The sequence below is a fragment of the Anomaloglossus baeobatrachus genome, chromosome 1, assembly GCF_048569485.1.
Source record: "Anomaloglossus baeobatrachus isolate aAnoBae1 chromosome 1, aAnoBae1.hap1, whole genome shotgun sequence".
NCBI lineage: Eukaryota > Metazoa > Chordata > Amphibia > Anura > Aromobatidae > Anomaloglossus > Anomaloglossus baeobatrachus.
In genome coordinates this window covers 532,053,089-532,070,733 of record NC_134353.1, presented here as the reverse complement: position 1 = coordinate 532,070,733, position 17,645 = coordinate 532,053,089, and the positions used below count along the sequence as shown (strand labels likewise).

At 43.3% G+C, this 17,645-nt stretch overlaps 1 protein-coding gene across 3 annotated transcripts in view; it reads left to right on the top strand.

Moving 5' to 3' along the window:
* The window catches only part of ADAMTSL1 (ADAMTS like 1), a 483,577-nt gene that overhangs the window by 225,193 nt on the left and 240,739 nt on the right, over positions 1-17,645 (top strand). For all 3 annotated transcript variants that reach the window (XM_075316452.1, XM_075316459.1, XM_075316466.1), the window contains exons 8-9: positions 12,438-12,549; positions 12,802-12,940. In XM_075316452.1, coding sequence (XP_075172567.1) covers positions 12,438-12,549; positions 12,802-12,940 — 251 coding nt within the window. The remainder of the gene's footprint in view (positions 1-12,437; positions 12,550-12,801; positions 12,941-17,645) is intronic.

Below are 17,645 nucleotides of genomic sequence, written 5' to 3'. Positions count from 1 at the left end.
ATCCCGGTCGTTTTTATGGTGACCTGGGACTGCTAGGAACTGGAGTCACTTCCTGGCTGTGTTTGGACAAGCTATGTGAGAGAAATTATTAACTCTTTCCTAGTTACTGCTTCTCCCTGACCCTGGTTCTCCAAGTCCAGTGGATCTGGAGAGCCCTTAGGCTGCCTGGCATCCTGTTACACACAATGGACCCAGCATGTTAAGGGGGTGCCCATAATGACCCAAACCTGAACTCAGCCCCATTGGGGAGGGCATCCCTGCTGTATGGTGATGTGAGGTGTGTGTAAATTTACCGGGTAAACCTCTTCCTGCCCGGGAAGGATATAACGATATACCCTGTAGCGACCAGTCTCAGGGGCGCTACAATTTCACAACTCGTTACTTGTTATAGAGCTGTGCTTTCACCTAGACTATTGAGGAATATAAACCCGGTATTCTGAGAGCTCTCTGGAAATCACATACAATACACGGCTTCAGAGATGCATTTTCTTTCATTTTTATTCTTGAAGATTAATGTTTAGATAGATATTCAAAAGAATACAAAAATATAATTCGGAACATATAGGTGCTTTTCATTTTGTATGACTAAAATCCTGATTAGGATTAGGTCTCACACCACAAATGAGACATTTCATGAGTTCCTAATTTAGTGTGATGGCAGTATCATTTCTAAAATTCACATGTTTATGGTACTGCATGTATTCTGCATGTCACAATCAGAATACCATGAACTGGGTCTCTGAATCCTATATTAGTGACTGCATTGGCTGCAGCGATAGCACTGTGATGGGGAATGGTTAGGAAGAATTGTGATTCCCCTCCAAGAACGCTTTCATATTGTTCTATGCAAATTCCGCTGGAATGTTCCTGTTTTGGGCAGCATGACCTGGAAGTGCCCAGACAGCAGGAGGTAGAAAAATAAACTCTCGCAGCTGGCACGGAAGGACCCATCCAGTTAATTAAAGAGATGCATAACTGAGCTTATTATTAACTATTTGTGGTTACCATGATCTCCATGATGGTACTGTGTCCCACTGTATACTACCCGACATGTAGTGTAGATGTAGGAGCCAAATGTGCTGTTAAAGACCCTGCACCATGAAGTTTATTCTGGCATTGACTATATATTTCATTTTTAGATTTCGGACTCATTCAGATGAGCTTATTTTACTTCCGTGTGCTGTCCGTATGGAAACCAGATAGTATATGGAAAGCACACAGACAAATGCAAGTCAATAGCCTCATGGCATGCGTTTTTTTCAAGTCTATTGCAATTATAAACATGGAAAACTGTATTTGGCATTTTATTATATTTTAGATTATTAATGTGTAAAACAGATGTCATCTGGATGTAATATGGATGAAAAAAAAATGACATACAGAACACCATTCACTCCATTTTTTGGGATGAAAAACGGATGATTTTACATATGCTCATAAGAACTCAGCCTTTCTGGAAATTTATGTTCAATCATCTCATAATAATGATGCTTAAATCTTTATGGCGCTCATTAAATAAAAAAAACTGTCCAATAATAAGGTAATAATGAGTGTTGGAAAATCAGCAACTCTCATGGTTGGTGCCTAGAAGTCTGGATGTACCTATAGAAACATTACGTGTCCATTCTAGGGGTTCAGGAAAACAACCACTATGCAGGAGTCCATTATGAAATTTGTTACAGGGAATCCATCAGCAGGTTTTTGTAATCTGAAGACAGCATGCGGTAAAGGTTAAAACATATAATCGTTTGTCTCTGTGCTGTTATTTACTTGCAATATTGTATTTTGTTTTAGCACAATGAGCTTATTATTGCTGTGACTAGCTGGCACGTGGACACTCGTCCAACGCTGTCCCCTTCTGTTATTAGCAGATCACTGTTTATAGACATTGTAAATAGAGAGCTTGGTTTGGGCAGGGGCAGCTCTCTGAGCTCTACTGCATTTCTAAATCTAAAAGCTTTGATTGTGTCAGAATTGCTGCACCCAGTAAACTAAGGGGTACTTTGCACGCTGCGACATCGCAAGCCGATGCTGCGATGTCGAGCGCGATAGTCCCCGCCCCCGTCGCAGCAGCGATATCTTGTGATAGCTGCCGTAGCGATCATTATCGCTACGGCAGCTTCACATGCACTCACCTGCCCTGCGACGTCGGTCTGGCCGGCGAACCGCCTCCTTCCTAAGGGAGCGGGTCGTGCGGCATCACAGCGACGTCACACGGCAGGCGGCCAATAGCAGTGGAGGGGCGGAGATGAGCAGGATGTAAACATCCCGCCCACCTTCTCCCTTCATCATTGCAGCCGGGACGCAGGTAGGAGATGTTCCTCGCTCCTGCGGCTTCATACACAGCGATGTGTGCGGCCGCAGAAACGAGGCACAACATCGTACCTGTCGCTGCAGCGGCATTATGGAAATGTCGGACCCTACACCGATGATACGATAACGACGCTTTTGCGCTCGTTAATCGTATCAAAAAGGATTTGCACACTACGATATCGACTGCGACGCCGGATGTGCGTCATTTTCGATTTGACCCCACCGACATCACACCTGCGATGTCGTAGTGTGCAAAGCCCCCCTAAGTGATACATTTTTGGATTCAATGTCTCTTTGCCTACATTATGCTGCGCTCTTATGAGATGGGAAAAACCTGCTGACAGATTCCCTTTAAAGCTTAGCTCCACTTTCACAAGAAAATGATTATAGTGAAAAACTCTGCAGTATAATCATTTTTCTAAATCATTCTATTAGCAATTTTTGATGATAACCCACAGAATGGACCACCGAAAGTCTGTTCTGTGGGCTGCACTAAAGTAAGCTTCTCCTGCTGCTGAACTACTGTCTTCAGTGCAGAAGTGAGCGCCATAGGATATTACAGCATTCACTCCTGTACTGATGACAGGTCACTGCTTAGTTTAGTGTAGCCAACAGCACAGACTACCGGCGGTCCGTTCTGTGGGTTATCATCAAAATTACTAATAGTTTGATTTAGAAAAATGATATTACTGCAGGGTCCTTGCTATAATTGTTTTCTTGTGAAGCTGAAGGTTCACTTTAATGTTGATCTTTACTCGGGTAATAGTTAAAGAGGTTATCCAAGACTTTTCTGACTGTTGGGGTTTAGAACTAACAGGCAGATAGTTACTAATTACCTGCCTGTTCTGCATTTCTGTATGGGGATGATCTCACCCAGCTCAGCTGGCAATTCCCCTTTTTCTTTTTAACATCTCATCAACAGAGCAGCTATTCCTGTTCAGGCCTACTCTGCTGAGGAGATGTCACTGCAGAAGTCATGTTGATTGACAGCTGGCAGCAGAGAACCATCTGTCAATCAGCATGACTTCTGCAAAGACACCCATCAACAGAGCAGAGCAGAAGGGAAGATGCTGCTCTATCGATATGATGTCAGTGGAAGCAGGGGAATCACTGTCAGGAGTGGTCAGTGACCATTCTGACCTGCTCTGCTGAGGGGATGTCACTGCAGATGTCATGTTGATTGACAGCTGGAAGCAGAGAACCATCTGTCAATCAGCATGACATCTGCAAAGACACCCATCAACAGAGCAGAGCAGAAGGGAAGATGCTGCTCTATCGATATGATGTCAGCGTAAGCAGGGAATCAATGTCATAAGTGACCAGTGACCGCTTTGAGCCAGTCAAATGAAGCATGGGACTCACTATCAGGAGCCATCAGTGACCACTCTGAGCCTGAAAAATGAAACAGGGGAATCACTGTCAGGAGTGGTCTGTGACACTGATATGGTGAAGTGAAGCAGGAAAATCACTGTCAGGAGTGGTCAGTGACCGCTCTAGTGAAATGAAGCATGGGAATCACTGTCAGGAGTGGTCATTGACTGCTCTGAGCCGGTGAAATGAAGTAGGGGAATCACTATTAGGAGCCGTCAGTGACCACTCTGAGCCAGTGAAATGAATCAGGGGATTCACTGTCAGGAGTGGCCAGTGATGCTCTGAGACGGTGAAATGAAGCATGGAAATCACTGTCAAGGGTGGTCAGTTACTGCTCTGAGCCGGTGAAATGAAGCAGGGGAATCACTGTCAAGAGTGGTCAGTGACCGTTCTGATCCGGTGAAATGAAGTAGGGGAATCACTGTTAGAAGTGGTCAGTAACTATTTTGAGCCAGTGAAAGGAAGCATGGGAATGGAATTATTGTTAGAAGTGGTCAGTAATCGCTCTTGAGCCAGTAAAATGAAGCAGGGGATCACTGTCAGGAGTGGTGAGTAACCACTCTGAGGCCTCTGCCACACTCATGTGAAAATCACGCACATTCCGCGAGACACGTATTTTCCCTGCGTGTTGCATGTAGGTAAGTGCGTGTCTCCGGTACGTGTGGGCCACGTGTGTTCTCCGTGTGCTATCCGCTATAACACATGGACAACCGGTAATTTGCATACTCACGTGGTCCTTCCTGCTGTCCAGGGTACTGATCTTCGGTCTCCAGCCCTGCCGACTCCCAGCTGCTGCTGCTGCCGGCCGCAGTGAAGTGAATATTAAATGAGCATAATGAGCGGCGGTCGGCAGCAAGTCACAGCAGCGGCAGAGACAGGAGGGCTGGAGAAGGTGAGTAAAGATTTGTTATTTTTTTCTCTGACACGTGAGTTTTCTCCGGCGCGTGTCACACGGGACCGCATCCACACTACATCCGTGTGGTACGGGTGCGGGCCGTGTGACACCCATGATGCCAGAGAAAAACGGACATGTCAGCGTGTTGGAAAACGCACACATGTACAAACGGACACGGACACATGTTCTGTGTGGTTTTACATGTGTGTGCCTGCTACCATAGGGTAGCATTGGTGTACGTGTCTCCGTGCCGCCGGTACGTGCAAAAACGTACTGAACACGTTCCGGCGGCACGGATGTGTGTCGGAAACCTGAGGCAGTGAAATGAAGCAGGGGAATCACTATCAGGAGTGGTCAGTAATCGTTCTGAGTCGGTGAAATGAAGCAATGGAATCATTGTTAGGAGTGGTCAGTAATCACTCTGAGCAGGTGAAATCAAGCAGGGAAATACCTGTCAGGAGTGGTCAGTGACCGCTCTGAGCTGGTGAAATCAAGCAGAAGAATGTTAAGTTAGGAGTGGTCGGTGACCGCTCTGAGCCGTTGAAATGAAGCAGGGGAATCACTGTTAGGAGAGGTCAGTAATCGCTCTAAGCCGGTGAAATGAAGCAGGAGAATCATTGTTAGAAGTGGTCAGTAATCGCTCTAAGCCGGTGAAATGAAGCAGGGGAATCACTGTTAGGAGTGGTCAGTGACCGTTCTGAGTCGGTGAAATGAAGCAGAGGAATCATTGTTAGAAGGGGTCAGTGACCGCTCTGAGCCGGTGAAATGAAGCAGAGGAATCATGGTTAGGAGGGGTCAGTGACCGCTCTGAGCCGGTAAAATGGAGCACTGTTAGGAGTGGTCAGTAATCTCCTCTAAGCCGGTGAAATTAAGCAGGAGAATCATTGTTAGGAGTGGTCAGTAATCTACTCTAGAACCGGTGAAATTAAGCGGGAGAATCATTGTTAGGAGAGGTCAGTGACCGCTCTGAGCCGGTGAAATGAAGCAAGGGAATCACTGTTAGGAGTGGTCAGTGACCGTTCTGAGTCAGTGAAATGAAGCAGAGAAATCATCATTAGGAATGGTCAGTGACCACTCTGAGCCGGTGAAATGAAGCAGGAGAATCACTGTTAGGAGTGGTCAGTGACCACTCTATGCCGGTGAAATGAAGCAGAAGAATCATTGTTAGAAGTGGTCAGTAATCGCTCTAAGCCGGTGAAATGAAGCAGGGGAATCACTGTTAGGAGTGGTCAGTGACCACTCTGAGCCGGTGAAATGAAGCAGGGGAATCATCGTTAGGAGGGGTCAGTGACCGCTCTGAGCCAGTGACATGAAGCAGGGGGATGGCAGGCGGAGATCAGTGTCGTACAGAACAGGTAGGTAATTAGCAACTACCTGCCTGTTATTTCTCACCCCATACACACAAATAATAATAATCCTGGATATCCCCTTTAAAGAATTGCCATAAAAGTAAGATACCAGTCTTTCTGTTCCTTCCACAGCTTCAGACCACAGTAACATTTTGAAAGGCTGCAGTCATTTTTTAATATCCCACAGCTGCTGTATGAAAGGTTCTTAGAAACGTGATTGACAGTAAACAGAGCAAGGATTACCAGGAGGAGATCTGTTCAATTTGTTGATCTTATATGTTTTATCTTGATGCCTTTCACTCTAGAATTTCTAAAACTATTCCCTGAAACCACTGCCCCACCAGCGGAATAGCTTTATCACTGTGAAAGTGAGAAGCACATCTTAAATTAGCCTACAAGCTACGTACTACATGCCTTACTAGTTTGTAATGAGTGTGACAAATGAGCACCTAATGAATGAACGATAAGCTATCAGAAGTGTGCGGGTCTACTTGCACATTAAGATACCAATGTGTTTTTCTGGCCATTTTTATTTTTCTATGTAATAAGAGGTCAGCCTTACATTTGCCAGATGTTATTCATATACATTCTTCACATGCTTTCCAATTTGAGGATATAGCTTGTGCTTGCCCCTGCTTTTTCCACAGCCTGCCAATCATTTCCTAACCAGTTTCCACCTCTAGGAATTATATGGTAGAAATGTTTAAATCATTAGATTCAGAAATGTGCTACTCATATCACCAATATACATATTATATGCAAAGTGTGGATGTGTCCCACATCTTCAGTGTATATAGATGTTGAGCTTGAAATTAGAAGCAGAATAGCTTTTTTAGCTTGGATCCAATAGTAAAATGAGTTTTCCTAAATCCTGTGGAATTTGGGAATGTGCAATATACTAGAAAGGGGAGAGTGTGATTTTTTAATGCATACAGAATGCATTTAATTGTGTTTTATGTTCCATCTTTGTGTAATGAAAAGTTATGCAATTTTCTAATATACATTGTTTTCAATCCCTCACCATTTCCAAGCAGCTGGACTAGATCAAAACGTGTTTTCAGTCTCTGAATGAAAACAAGAATGCTTCCATTCTCAGACAGTTAGGCTCTGTAATAGCCCGCTCTTTGAGTTCCGGTTCCGGTAGTACTTTTTGTTCCCTTTAAAGATCAGAAGCTAATATAGTATAATAGGGCCCTTCTGTTTCTGGTTGCATCTGTACCGCTCAAGTAGCGGTCGAACCGCTCGGATCCGGGTGTCGCTACTCGTGGCTCGAAGGAAAGCAGACGCTGACAACGTAGTAAACCAAGTCTCTGGGTGCCGCTGCCCTCTTGGGGAAGGTCATCCGGGTCTCCGTCCCCTGGAGTTCTGCCTGATGGTCCAGAGTCTGCCTCCGTGCACAGATTTTAGTAGTGTCCAAGTGGCCCGTAAGCTTGAAGCTGTCCGGGCCCCACTCCCCACTTTTTGTGTGAAGGAGCTGTGCTCTCAGGAGCTTACGCTTGGGATTTAATTGTGCTGGTTTGGTTGGAAAGCCCTATCCCCCTCGTTACGCTAGTACCCCCGATCTCTAAGCTTCGTGGGGACAGTCCATAAAGGCCCTATCCTCCGCAGGTTAATTGCCGGGTTGCTTGAAGTCTCTCCCTGACCTAGGGTCCAGTACCCCGACGAGCTTTCGGTCCCAGACCGGCTATTGTACTTGCTGCTGACCGTCCTCTGAGACTAAGCCGAGCACCCAGTCCCAATATCCCGCGACTGGGTCTCGACTCCTCCGAGTTCAGACTACCGTCTGCAACCCAATCTTCTCCTCTCCGGGAGCCACACGCTCCTCCTAGCTCCTCACTGCTCGAGGGCTACCACTCAACTCTCCTTGTCACCTCCCACCTCCCCGCCTGACCACTAGGTGGCGGCCCTATTCCAGCTTAGCAGCCCACTGGTGTGCCTGACAGGGTGTGGTGTGAGATGTGATTTGGTTCTGGGTTCCCAACCTGCAGCACTGCCTCCATCAGCATCCAAAAATCCCAGAGGGGTTGAGTCCTGCACTAAGAATAAAGAGCGTGCAGTCCCCTGTGATGCCTTGACTAGTCCAGAGGCGTCACACTTGCATTTTGTAATGGATCCACTTTCCACATGAATTCTGTTTCTCTCTTCCTAAAATTATACAGAGCAAAACCCAAGTGTGAGTTGAGGCAGAGAAATGGTTAGAGATTGATATACAATGATAAATACACTCTTCAAAATTGAAATCTCAATACCAAAAATGAATCGTTTCAGAATTTTGAAGATCACAGGATCACTAGACATGTTATTTATCTGCAAATGTTGAAAAAATGTAAACAAAATTTTTAAAACATCTTGATTTATTAATTTACAATTATAAGCGTTATCTCCAGAAATATACTAAATACATGCACTTACACGTTTTGGCATTCTATGAGTGGGGTCATTATCTGTGGAACATTCTGCCACACTGAGTTCTCTTGTGCTCGCAAATCATCAAGATCCAATTCTGGTAACTGCCTTTGCAAATGACAACTAATGATGTTCCCAGATGTGCTAGATAGGAGACAATTTCGGAGATGCTAGAGTCCATGGTAGCACATTCCGGACACGTGTAATTGAGCCCAAGGCTACAGCCAAGGGCGAGTGTTTAAAGTTCAGCACTAGGGATGATCGAATACCACAAATATTCGGCAATATTCGGCTTCGCAAATATCCGACGAATAGGTCGCCACTATGCGAATATTCGATGCGCAATGTAAGTCTATGGGAAGCCCGAATAGTTGCATCGAATATTCGCAAATAGTCGAATAGCGGCGACCTATTCGTCGAATATGGGCGTAGCCAAATATTTGAGGTATTTGATCATCCCTATTCAGCACCACTAAAATTAGAGCCCTTTGTGTGTGTGTTTTCAATGCTGATAACTTGAGAACCTTCAAGACGGTCCTTTTATGCTCCTCACCAGGTTCATGAGAATTCCAGATAAGAATGACAGAAACAGTCAAAACAACAAAGTACTCTTTACTTAGCACAACACTGAAGCACAAAATTCAGAAGGCGGCACACTTCATGGTAACTTCTTTATAACACAGAGGCCCACCGTCAGTGATCCCTTACAAGAGCCGCTTTTAGAGCTGCATCACTTTTCCTTGTGTTCTTAGCTGGGCAGTACCCTCACTTCACTGGGTCCCCCACTACTGGCATACACTGGACTCATTATGTTATTGGCTTCTTTCCCACAGGTCTCCTCTGACTTGCCTGCCAATGTGACCACTGTCTCTCCAACAGGTTCCCTTTAATGGTTTCTTGCTGTTTCTGTGCTATTTGCTTCACACCACACCAGCTTAACTAGAACAACCCCTTCCTTCACCAGTACACTCAACACACTAACTCCTGAACCAGGAACTTCCTTCCACTTGTGCTTTTCACCTCCTCCCCATTATGGGCCAGCTTTGAAGTTAATCCTGTCATGCCTGAACACAGGATCCTGCAGCCCACCGGGAAATATAAACATATCAACAGAGAGACATTGACCTCTTGTGGCCAGTATTAGTACTGCAGTCCACATAATATCCATCTTATACACTATACATTGTATCTTACATTACACCATTTTATACTCTAGCTACTACAGCTTATATGACATACTTGCATTAAAACCATTGATGTCTTCAAGGAGGAAACATGACCACAGATCTACCTCCTTACACATGCAACGTACTTACAGTATCACAAGAAACATGCAGCCTGGCATTATTGTGTTAAAAAAAACATCTCATGGGTCACTTTGGAGAAATGTCCATAGCATTACACCATTATCACACAAGTACAAATATTGTGACATTCTTTTGGCCTTTTCAAGGCATTGCCAAGTGATTTTCAAAATTCAAAGATCCATTCTGCTTTGCAAGTGAAATGAAATGTCCCATACCAAGCCTTTAGGCATCAAACAGTCTTTACATGGACCATCAGAAGGCCTTTGCATATCATTGGGCTACAAGCCAGCTGTCAAGCTACAGGTATTTCACTGACCACAGCAATGGAGGCTAAAATGGAGGGTCTGACCTCTTCACAAATTACTTCTGCTTTTGTCTCTGATGTAATAATAGCTGGAACTTAGTCTGAAGACCATGTGGGCAACGCCATGAAAAGGCCTTCACAAGAGAATGTTAAAGAATCCCAGAAGCCATTTTTTAGGACATGACAACTCCAGCTCAGATCTTGCTTTTGCTACTTTTAGCAGCTTGCATGGCCTAAACATATTACCCTGGCCTGTAACATCTAAGGACTTGTCACTATAATCAAGCACATATGGGACACCATTAGTCAACAATTGCCCAAGTGCATTCAGCGTGGCAGAACATTCATCAAACAACGATTAATAACCGCATTGATAGCAGGCAAGGCATGTAAGTGTTTCCGTTTTCATAAATTTTGATGGGATTTTCATAATTTCTCCACTTTTACTTGTTACAATTTCATTGTTAGAGTTTCATAAGTTAAAAAAAAGACTTAGGTCCGCGAAGTTCAAACTTTCTTCCCCATTATACATTCTTTGCCACTAAATTATCTATAACCATGCTATTTTCGCTGAGGAAGGCATCCAGTTCTTTTTTAAAAGCTGTTATAGTGCCTGCCATTACTACCTCAGTAAGAGTAGACGATAGGGCTATCCAGGGAGTCCCATCGGTGAATGGGGGGCCACAAACCTTTAGGGCATCATACCCTCCATTGCTAGGTGGGGAACACTAGGGCATGACAGGGTTATTATTGCCCCATGTCTTCACCAAATGCATTTGCATTGATTAATTTTTTTGCTCCCTCTGGTATATTACCCTTAGAGTCTCGCTCTCTCATCATTATTAATATTTTTGAAGGTGTTTCTTAACTTTCAAAGGCATTTATTAAAAGTTATATTTTATAAGGTTTTTTTTCTGTTTTGTTGTAAAATAAGTGTGACCCTTGTTGTTATCGAGTGTAACTCTGGTTTTCAAGAGGTAATTGTCTTGAATTGTAGATAAGAACTTGCAGCTTTTAGCACAACTCAAAGATTCTATATCCCACTGAATGTCTGGATAGTTAAATCCCCCATAATAAGAACCTGATTATTATTAGCTGCCTTTTCAATTCGTTGCAGCATTTCACCCTCTATCTATGTTATCAGCTATGTTAGGAGGCTTATAGCAAAATCAAATTAGCAGCTTTCCATTATTGCCTCCTCGTGTACATTTACCCATACTGACTCTACATTGTTGCAGCTCCCCCAATGTCATCATTGAGCAAAGGTCTTAAGGTAGATTTGATAAATATACACACCTCTCCACGTTTTTTATCTTCCTGTCCTTTATAAATGTAGTGTAACCCTCTACGTTTGTCACCCAGTCATGGCTTTCATCCAGCCAGGTTTCTGTAATGCCCACCACATTGTAATTTGTGGTTGACATAAGAGTCTCCAATTCATTCATTTTGTTTTCAAGACTTCTTACATTTGCCAGCAGACATTTCATACTATTAACACATTTATTACTCCTACTTTTCTTGCATGTCCCAGCCCCCTCTAAATCACTTTGACCCCTACTGTTCCACTGCATCTGCTCTATCCCATTATTTGCAAAACTACTCTCCCTCCCCTTAGATCCTAGTTTAAAAACTCCCCCATCCATCTGACCATTTTTTCCCCAGCAAAGCTGCAACCTCCCCATTGAGGTGCAGCCCGTCCCTGTCGTAGAGCCTGTATCCATCACAGAAGTCATCTCAGTTTTCCAGGAATCCAAACCTCGACTTCCTGTACCAATTTCTAAGTCACTTCTTTATCTACCTAAGCTCCCGTTGTCTTTCTACTTACACTTATTGCTTTGGTAGTATTTCTGAAAGAACCTTCCACCTGCCTCTAACTTTGTCATTAGATCCAATGTTCACCAGGACCACTGAGTTTTTCCGGCCCCACCGAGCAATCTGTATATCCGATCCGCAATATGTTGAACATGAGCACCTGGCAGACAACACACTGTTTGGCATTCATGGTCTCAACTGTTATATATCTTTTCACTAGTTAATGATTAATTCCTAGAGAATCCCTTTTTTAAACTAAATACTCTCTCTTGTAAAAAATAATATCAGTTCACACCTCGCATTGGCGACGTTCCAGCAATGTTGGCGCCAGGTCAGCCAAGTTTGTATGACATTGTTATAGCACAGGAGCCACTATTACTTCCTTCGAATGAACCTTGGAGAAGTGGAAAACGTGAGAGTGTAACAGGCAATAGCAGCTGCTGATTGGCTGTAGAGCTAATGTGTCAAACAAGACCTGGGAGACCCAGTGCCAACATTGCTAGAATGGAAGTATTACAGGATTACAGGAGGGGAGTATGTATTTTTCTGTTTTACAAGGAGGACTTCTTCAGAGGGTTTTTCAGTGGACAACCTCTTTAAATCTCCATGGGTCAAAGGAAACATACAATCTTTTAAATATGTAATTTGCATGTTACCTGAGCTGTTGGTTTATTTTTCAGGTGCATTACGCTGGTGCTGCTGATAGTGTGGTGCAGTTTATCTTCTACCAGCCTATAATTCATCGTTGGAGAGAAACGGACTTCTTTCCATGCTCAGCATCCTGTGGAGGAGGTAAGTGAAGCCTAAACCTTATACGAATGCAATGTTAAGACACTATGGTTGATCAACATTTCATTTTCAGTTTTTCGAGTGGTTGTATCATTACACATTGATCAGGAGCTCTATAGTTTTATTAAATAAACCCTGATTTCTTCACCAATGTAGTTGTTGTCTTTAACCTAACCTTGCCATAAAAAGATGGTAGTGTTAGTGCAATTAAGACCAAGTAAGAGCTTAATGGAAATTATTCTCTTATGTTTGCAGGTTACCAGCTGACGTCGGCTGAATGTTATGACATGAGAAGTGGCAGGGTAGTAGCAGATCAGTATTGCCATTACTATCCAGAAAATGTGAAGCCCAAACCTAGGCTCCAGGAGTGCAACATGGACCCATGCTTAGCAAGGTTGGACACTTTCTAGATTTTCTGCAAGATGTTATCTGTAATACCACTTTCTTATATTTGGATATACTTTAGACTTGGGCTGGAATTACATGGCGACAGCAATTCTCAGAAAAGTCACACGATGAAAACATGTATACAACTGTTTTGCAAATTGCTTTCCCGCGACTATTTTAGTAATGTAATTTTGATGTAATTAAAACAGCCAAGTTGCACATTGCATATGACTTGCATTAAAGTATATGACAAGTGAGTCACATGCGACTTGCGATCAGCGATAGAAAATCCATCACATTTGGAAACCTTTGCATCTCTGTGTTGCAGTCGCAGGTTGTAACACGACACCATAGGAGATCATTGCTTCTAATGCTGCGATGTGTCACTGCGATTTCAGTGTCACGTGTAACATGTCGCCCGGCAACTCCAGCCTTATTTGGACACATATTTCTATACAGCTTTTTATATCATTAGTGATCCTGAGACATATTCACAAAACTTATGGAAGCTAGAGTCAAATTGAGTGTTATAGCACAGTAACTAAATGTTACTTTTATTCTCAGATTTGTCTCAATTAGATATCAGAAAAAACTGTAAATGGAATAGGCTACAATGTAATACTGGACAGCTGTTCACTATACGACCAAATAGCATAGATAGATATGAGATAGATATTATTATTTATTATTATAATGCCATTTATTCCTTGGCACTTTACATGTGAAAAGGGGCAAATATGATAAAAACAAGTACAATGTTCGTAAACAATACAAAACACACACACACACACACACACAAACACACACACACACACAGACACAAACACACACAAACACACATACACAAACAAACACACACACACTGGTACAGAAGGAGAGAGGACCCTCACAATCTACAAGGGATGGGTGAGGGTACATAGATATGAGATAGATAGATAGATAGATAGATAGATGGAGGGATAGATAGATGGAGGGATAGATGGATAGATAGATAGATAGATAGATATAGGGATAGATAGATAGAGGGATAGATAGATAGATAGATAGAAGGATAGATAGAGGGATAGATAGATGCATACCCTGTTTCCCCGAAAATAAGACACTGTCTTATATTTTTTTTTGCCCTGAAAAAAGCACTATATCTTATTTTCAGGGGGTATCTTATTCTCGAAGAGACATGGTTGGGGGTAAGTTTACCCCCCACAAAAAGCAGACTGCCCCCCATCCCAGGATCGTCATACTTACCAACCCAGGGCGTCTGTATGGCTCCCAGATCCTCCTGTGATCTCCCATCAGGTACGCTGCACGCCTCCCCTGCGTCTGGCTGACATCAGATCACACACACACACACACACACACACTTCTCCCTGTGATCTCCCTGCAGCTGTGCTCCCTTGCGTCTGGCTGACATCAGATCTCACACACACATCAGATCTCACACACACACACACACACACACACGCAACGCACATCAGATCACAAACCCACCCCACTTCTTCCCACCCACCCCACGATCCCAGCAGCTGTGCTGCTCGCCGTGCTCCTCTGCCTCCTGCCGACACTCACAGAGCCGATCGCTTACGTTCACACACAGTCACACATCAGACAGTATACATGCACACATCTGATCGCATACACTCACACACACACACCACTTCTCTCTGTGCTCTCCGGTGGGCGGTCCCAGCAGCTGTGCTGCACGCCGTGCTCCTCTGCCGACACAGATCCGATCGCATACACTCACACTCACACACACACTCACACATCAGACAGCATACACGCACACATCCGATCGCATACACTCACACACACTGACGATATCGCACATAGGCGCTCACAAAATCACAACATCCGGAGATACCACATGCTTCCGGCCATGTGATCCTCCGGCAGGTCCTGGAAGGTCACTGCACGCACAGTATCGCCGCCGAGAAGCAAGCGATATCGCCGGATGTTGTGAGTGTGTGGATGCGATCTGAGGTGTGAGTGTGAGGTGAGTGAGTGTGATCTGATGTGTGTGTGTGTGTGTGTTCCGCCGCTGCAGGACCTTGATGCGTCCACCTGCTCCCGGTCGGCGTCTGGTAAGTATGATCGGGGGTCTTCTTTCTTCTGTCTTCTCTCTTCTGAGGGTGCCTGCTGCCTATAATGAAGTGTCTTGCAGTGTCTTTAACTCTTTCACCGCTGCATGACACTTCATTATTGACTGCAGCTATGTCTTATTTTCAGGGGATGTCTTATATTAAAGCATCCCTGAAAACTCCTGCTATGTCTTATTTTCGGAGGACGTCTTATTTTCGGGGAAACACGGTAGATGCATAGATGGATATATGGATACATTGATAGATGGATATGATAGATAGATAGATGGATAGATATGATAGATAGAGGGATAGATAGAGGGATAGAGGGATAGATAGAGGGATAGATAGATGGATAGATATGATAGATAGATAGATAGATAGATAGATAGATAGATAGATAGATAGATAGATAGATAGAGGGATAGCTAGAGGGATAGCTAGAGGGATAGATAGAGGGATAGATAAGGGATAGATAGATAGAGGGATAGATAGATAGATAGATAGAGGGATAGATAGATACATAGATAGATATCAGATAGATAGATAGAGGGATAGAGGGATAGATAGAAGGATAGATAGATAGATAGATAGATAGAGGGATAGATAGAAGGATAGATAGATAGAGGGATAGATAGATAGATAGATAGATAGATACATAGATAGATAGATAGATACGGTAGATAGATACATAGATAGATATCAGATAGATAGAGGGATAGATAGATAGATAGATAGATAGATAGATAGATAGAGGGATAGATAGATACATAGATAGATATCAGACAGATAGATGCATAGATAGATATCAGATAGATAGATAGATAATGGATAGATCAATAGATGGATCACATTACTGCATTGGGTGCCAGGCCTCCCAGGCAACCAATCCATTACCATATAGCATAAAAGAAAAAAAGGATGAAGGCAGTACTCCATTGTAGCAAAAAAAGGTTGTTCTTTAATGACCCATAGGTGTCATAGCAATATTCCGGATCACCTGGAACCTTTCTCACTGCTTGAGAAAGGTTTCAGATGAACAACATTTTTTTCTAAAATGGAGTACTGCCTTCATTCTTTTTTTTTCTAGATAGATGATGAATGATAGATAGGTAGATGGATAGATAGATAGATGATAAATAATAGATAGATAACGAATAGATAGATGATAAATAATAGATAGATAGATAGATAGATGTGAGATGCTTTGGGGAGTGATTACAGCTGTTACAACCCTGCATCACCCCAATAACTAGAAGCCCTTTTCTAGCCAGTCATGATTTAAAAGTTTCGCCACCTAATCTAAAAGCAGCATAATGTAGAGACAGAGACCCTAATTCCAGCGATGTATCACTTACTGGGCTGCTTGCTGAAGTTTGGATAAAATCACTGTTTTATCAGCAGGACATTATTACTAAAAGGCCAGTAAACCTGCTTCCATCATATTCATCAGTTATGTGTAACCCTACCCTCACCACTGGGTGGCAACTTTCTGCCTATGCACAGTGTATACAGAAAGCTGACAATCACTGAATCAGGGGTGTGGATGGGTTTATACAGAACTCAGAATTCAGAGAACTGGCAGATCTACAGCAGATAAAACTGCATTAAAGGGAACCAATCACCAGGATTTTCGTATATAAGCTAAAGCCAGTGCTATACTGGCACTATCAGGCTGCTTATCTACTATACATACCTTTAGTGGTCAGTTCGGATGTTTAGGCTTTCAAATCCAAAAAAGTAAATTTTAAAAAATCAGCAGCTTCTTGATTGGCATTTGCAACTGAGCAGTTAATATATGGGTGGGTATTCAGATGGATTCCCGCCCTCCCCACCCGCCTTTTGTTCCTCCCTCTCTCTGTTCACTATGGAATTATACAATCTATTCACTTTGCTTAAGGACCTGTGTGAGGTCATTCCCATGTGACCTGGTATCCAGCGTTGTTGGCTGAGGCCCCACCCTTTCTGGTCACATGGAAATTACCTCACCACAGGTCCTTTAGCGCAGTGAATCGTTTGTATAATACCATAGTGAACAGAGAGAGGGAGGAACAACAGGCAGGGGGCAGGAATCCATCTGAATACCCACCCATATATTAACTGCTCAGTTGCTAATGCCAATCAAGAAGCTGCTGATTTTTTTAAAGTTTGCTTTCTTGGATTTGAAAGCCTCAACATCCGAGCTGACCACTACAGGTATGTAGAGAGTCAGTCTGATAGTGCCAGTATAGCACTGGCTTTAGGTTATATACAAAAATCCTGGGGATTGGTGCGCTTTAAGCAGCCCAGTAAGTGACACATTGCTGGAGTCAGGGTCTCTGCCCCTACATGATTCTGCTCTCAGATGGAGCAGATACAACCTGGTGACAGATTCCCTTTAAACACTGTCATCCTGTGGATTACCCCTTTATTTGCAGGTAAATATCGTTTCTAGAGGTGGCAGGTTCCCTTTAAAAACTCTTTCATGCAATGTTACAGCTGTGCTCACAAAAATAAACATTGTCAGAAAATAATCTTAAGCAGCAGAGTCTTACTGAGGATGTCATGGACGTCGGGGTCTACAATAAACAGCTAAGGGCTATATTTATGCATCACTAGCTTGCTTTCAAAAATAACTTTCATACACTTTGATGC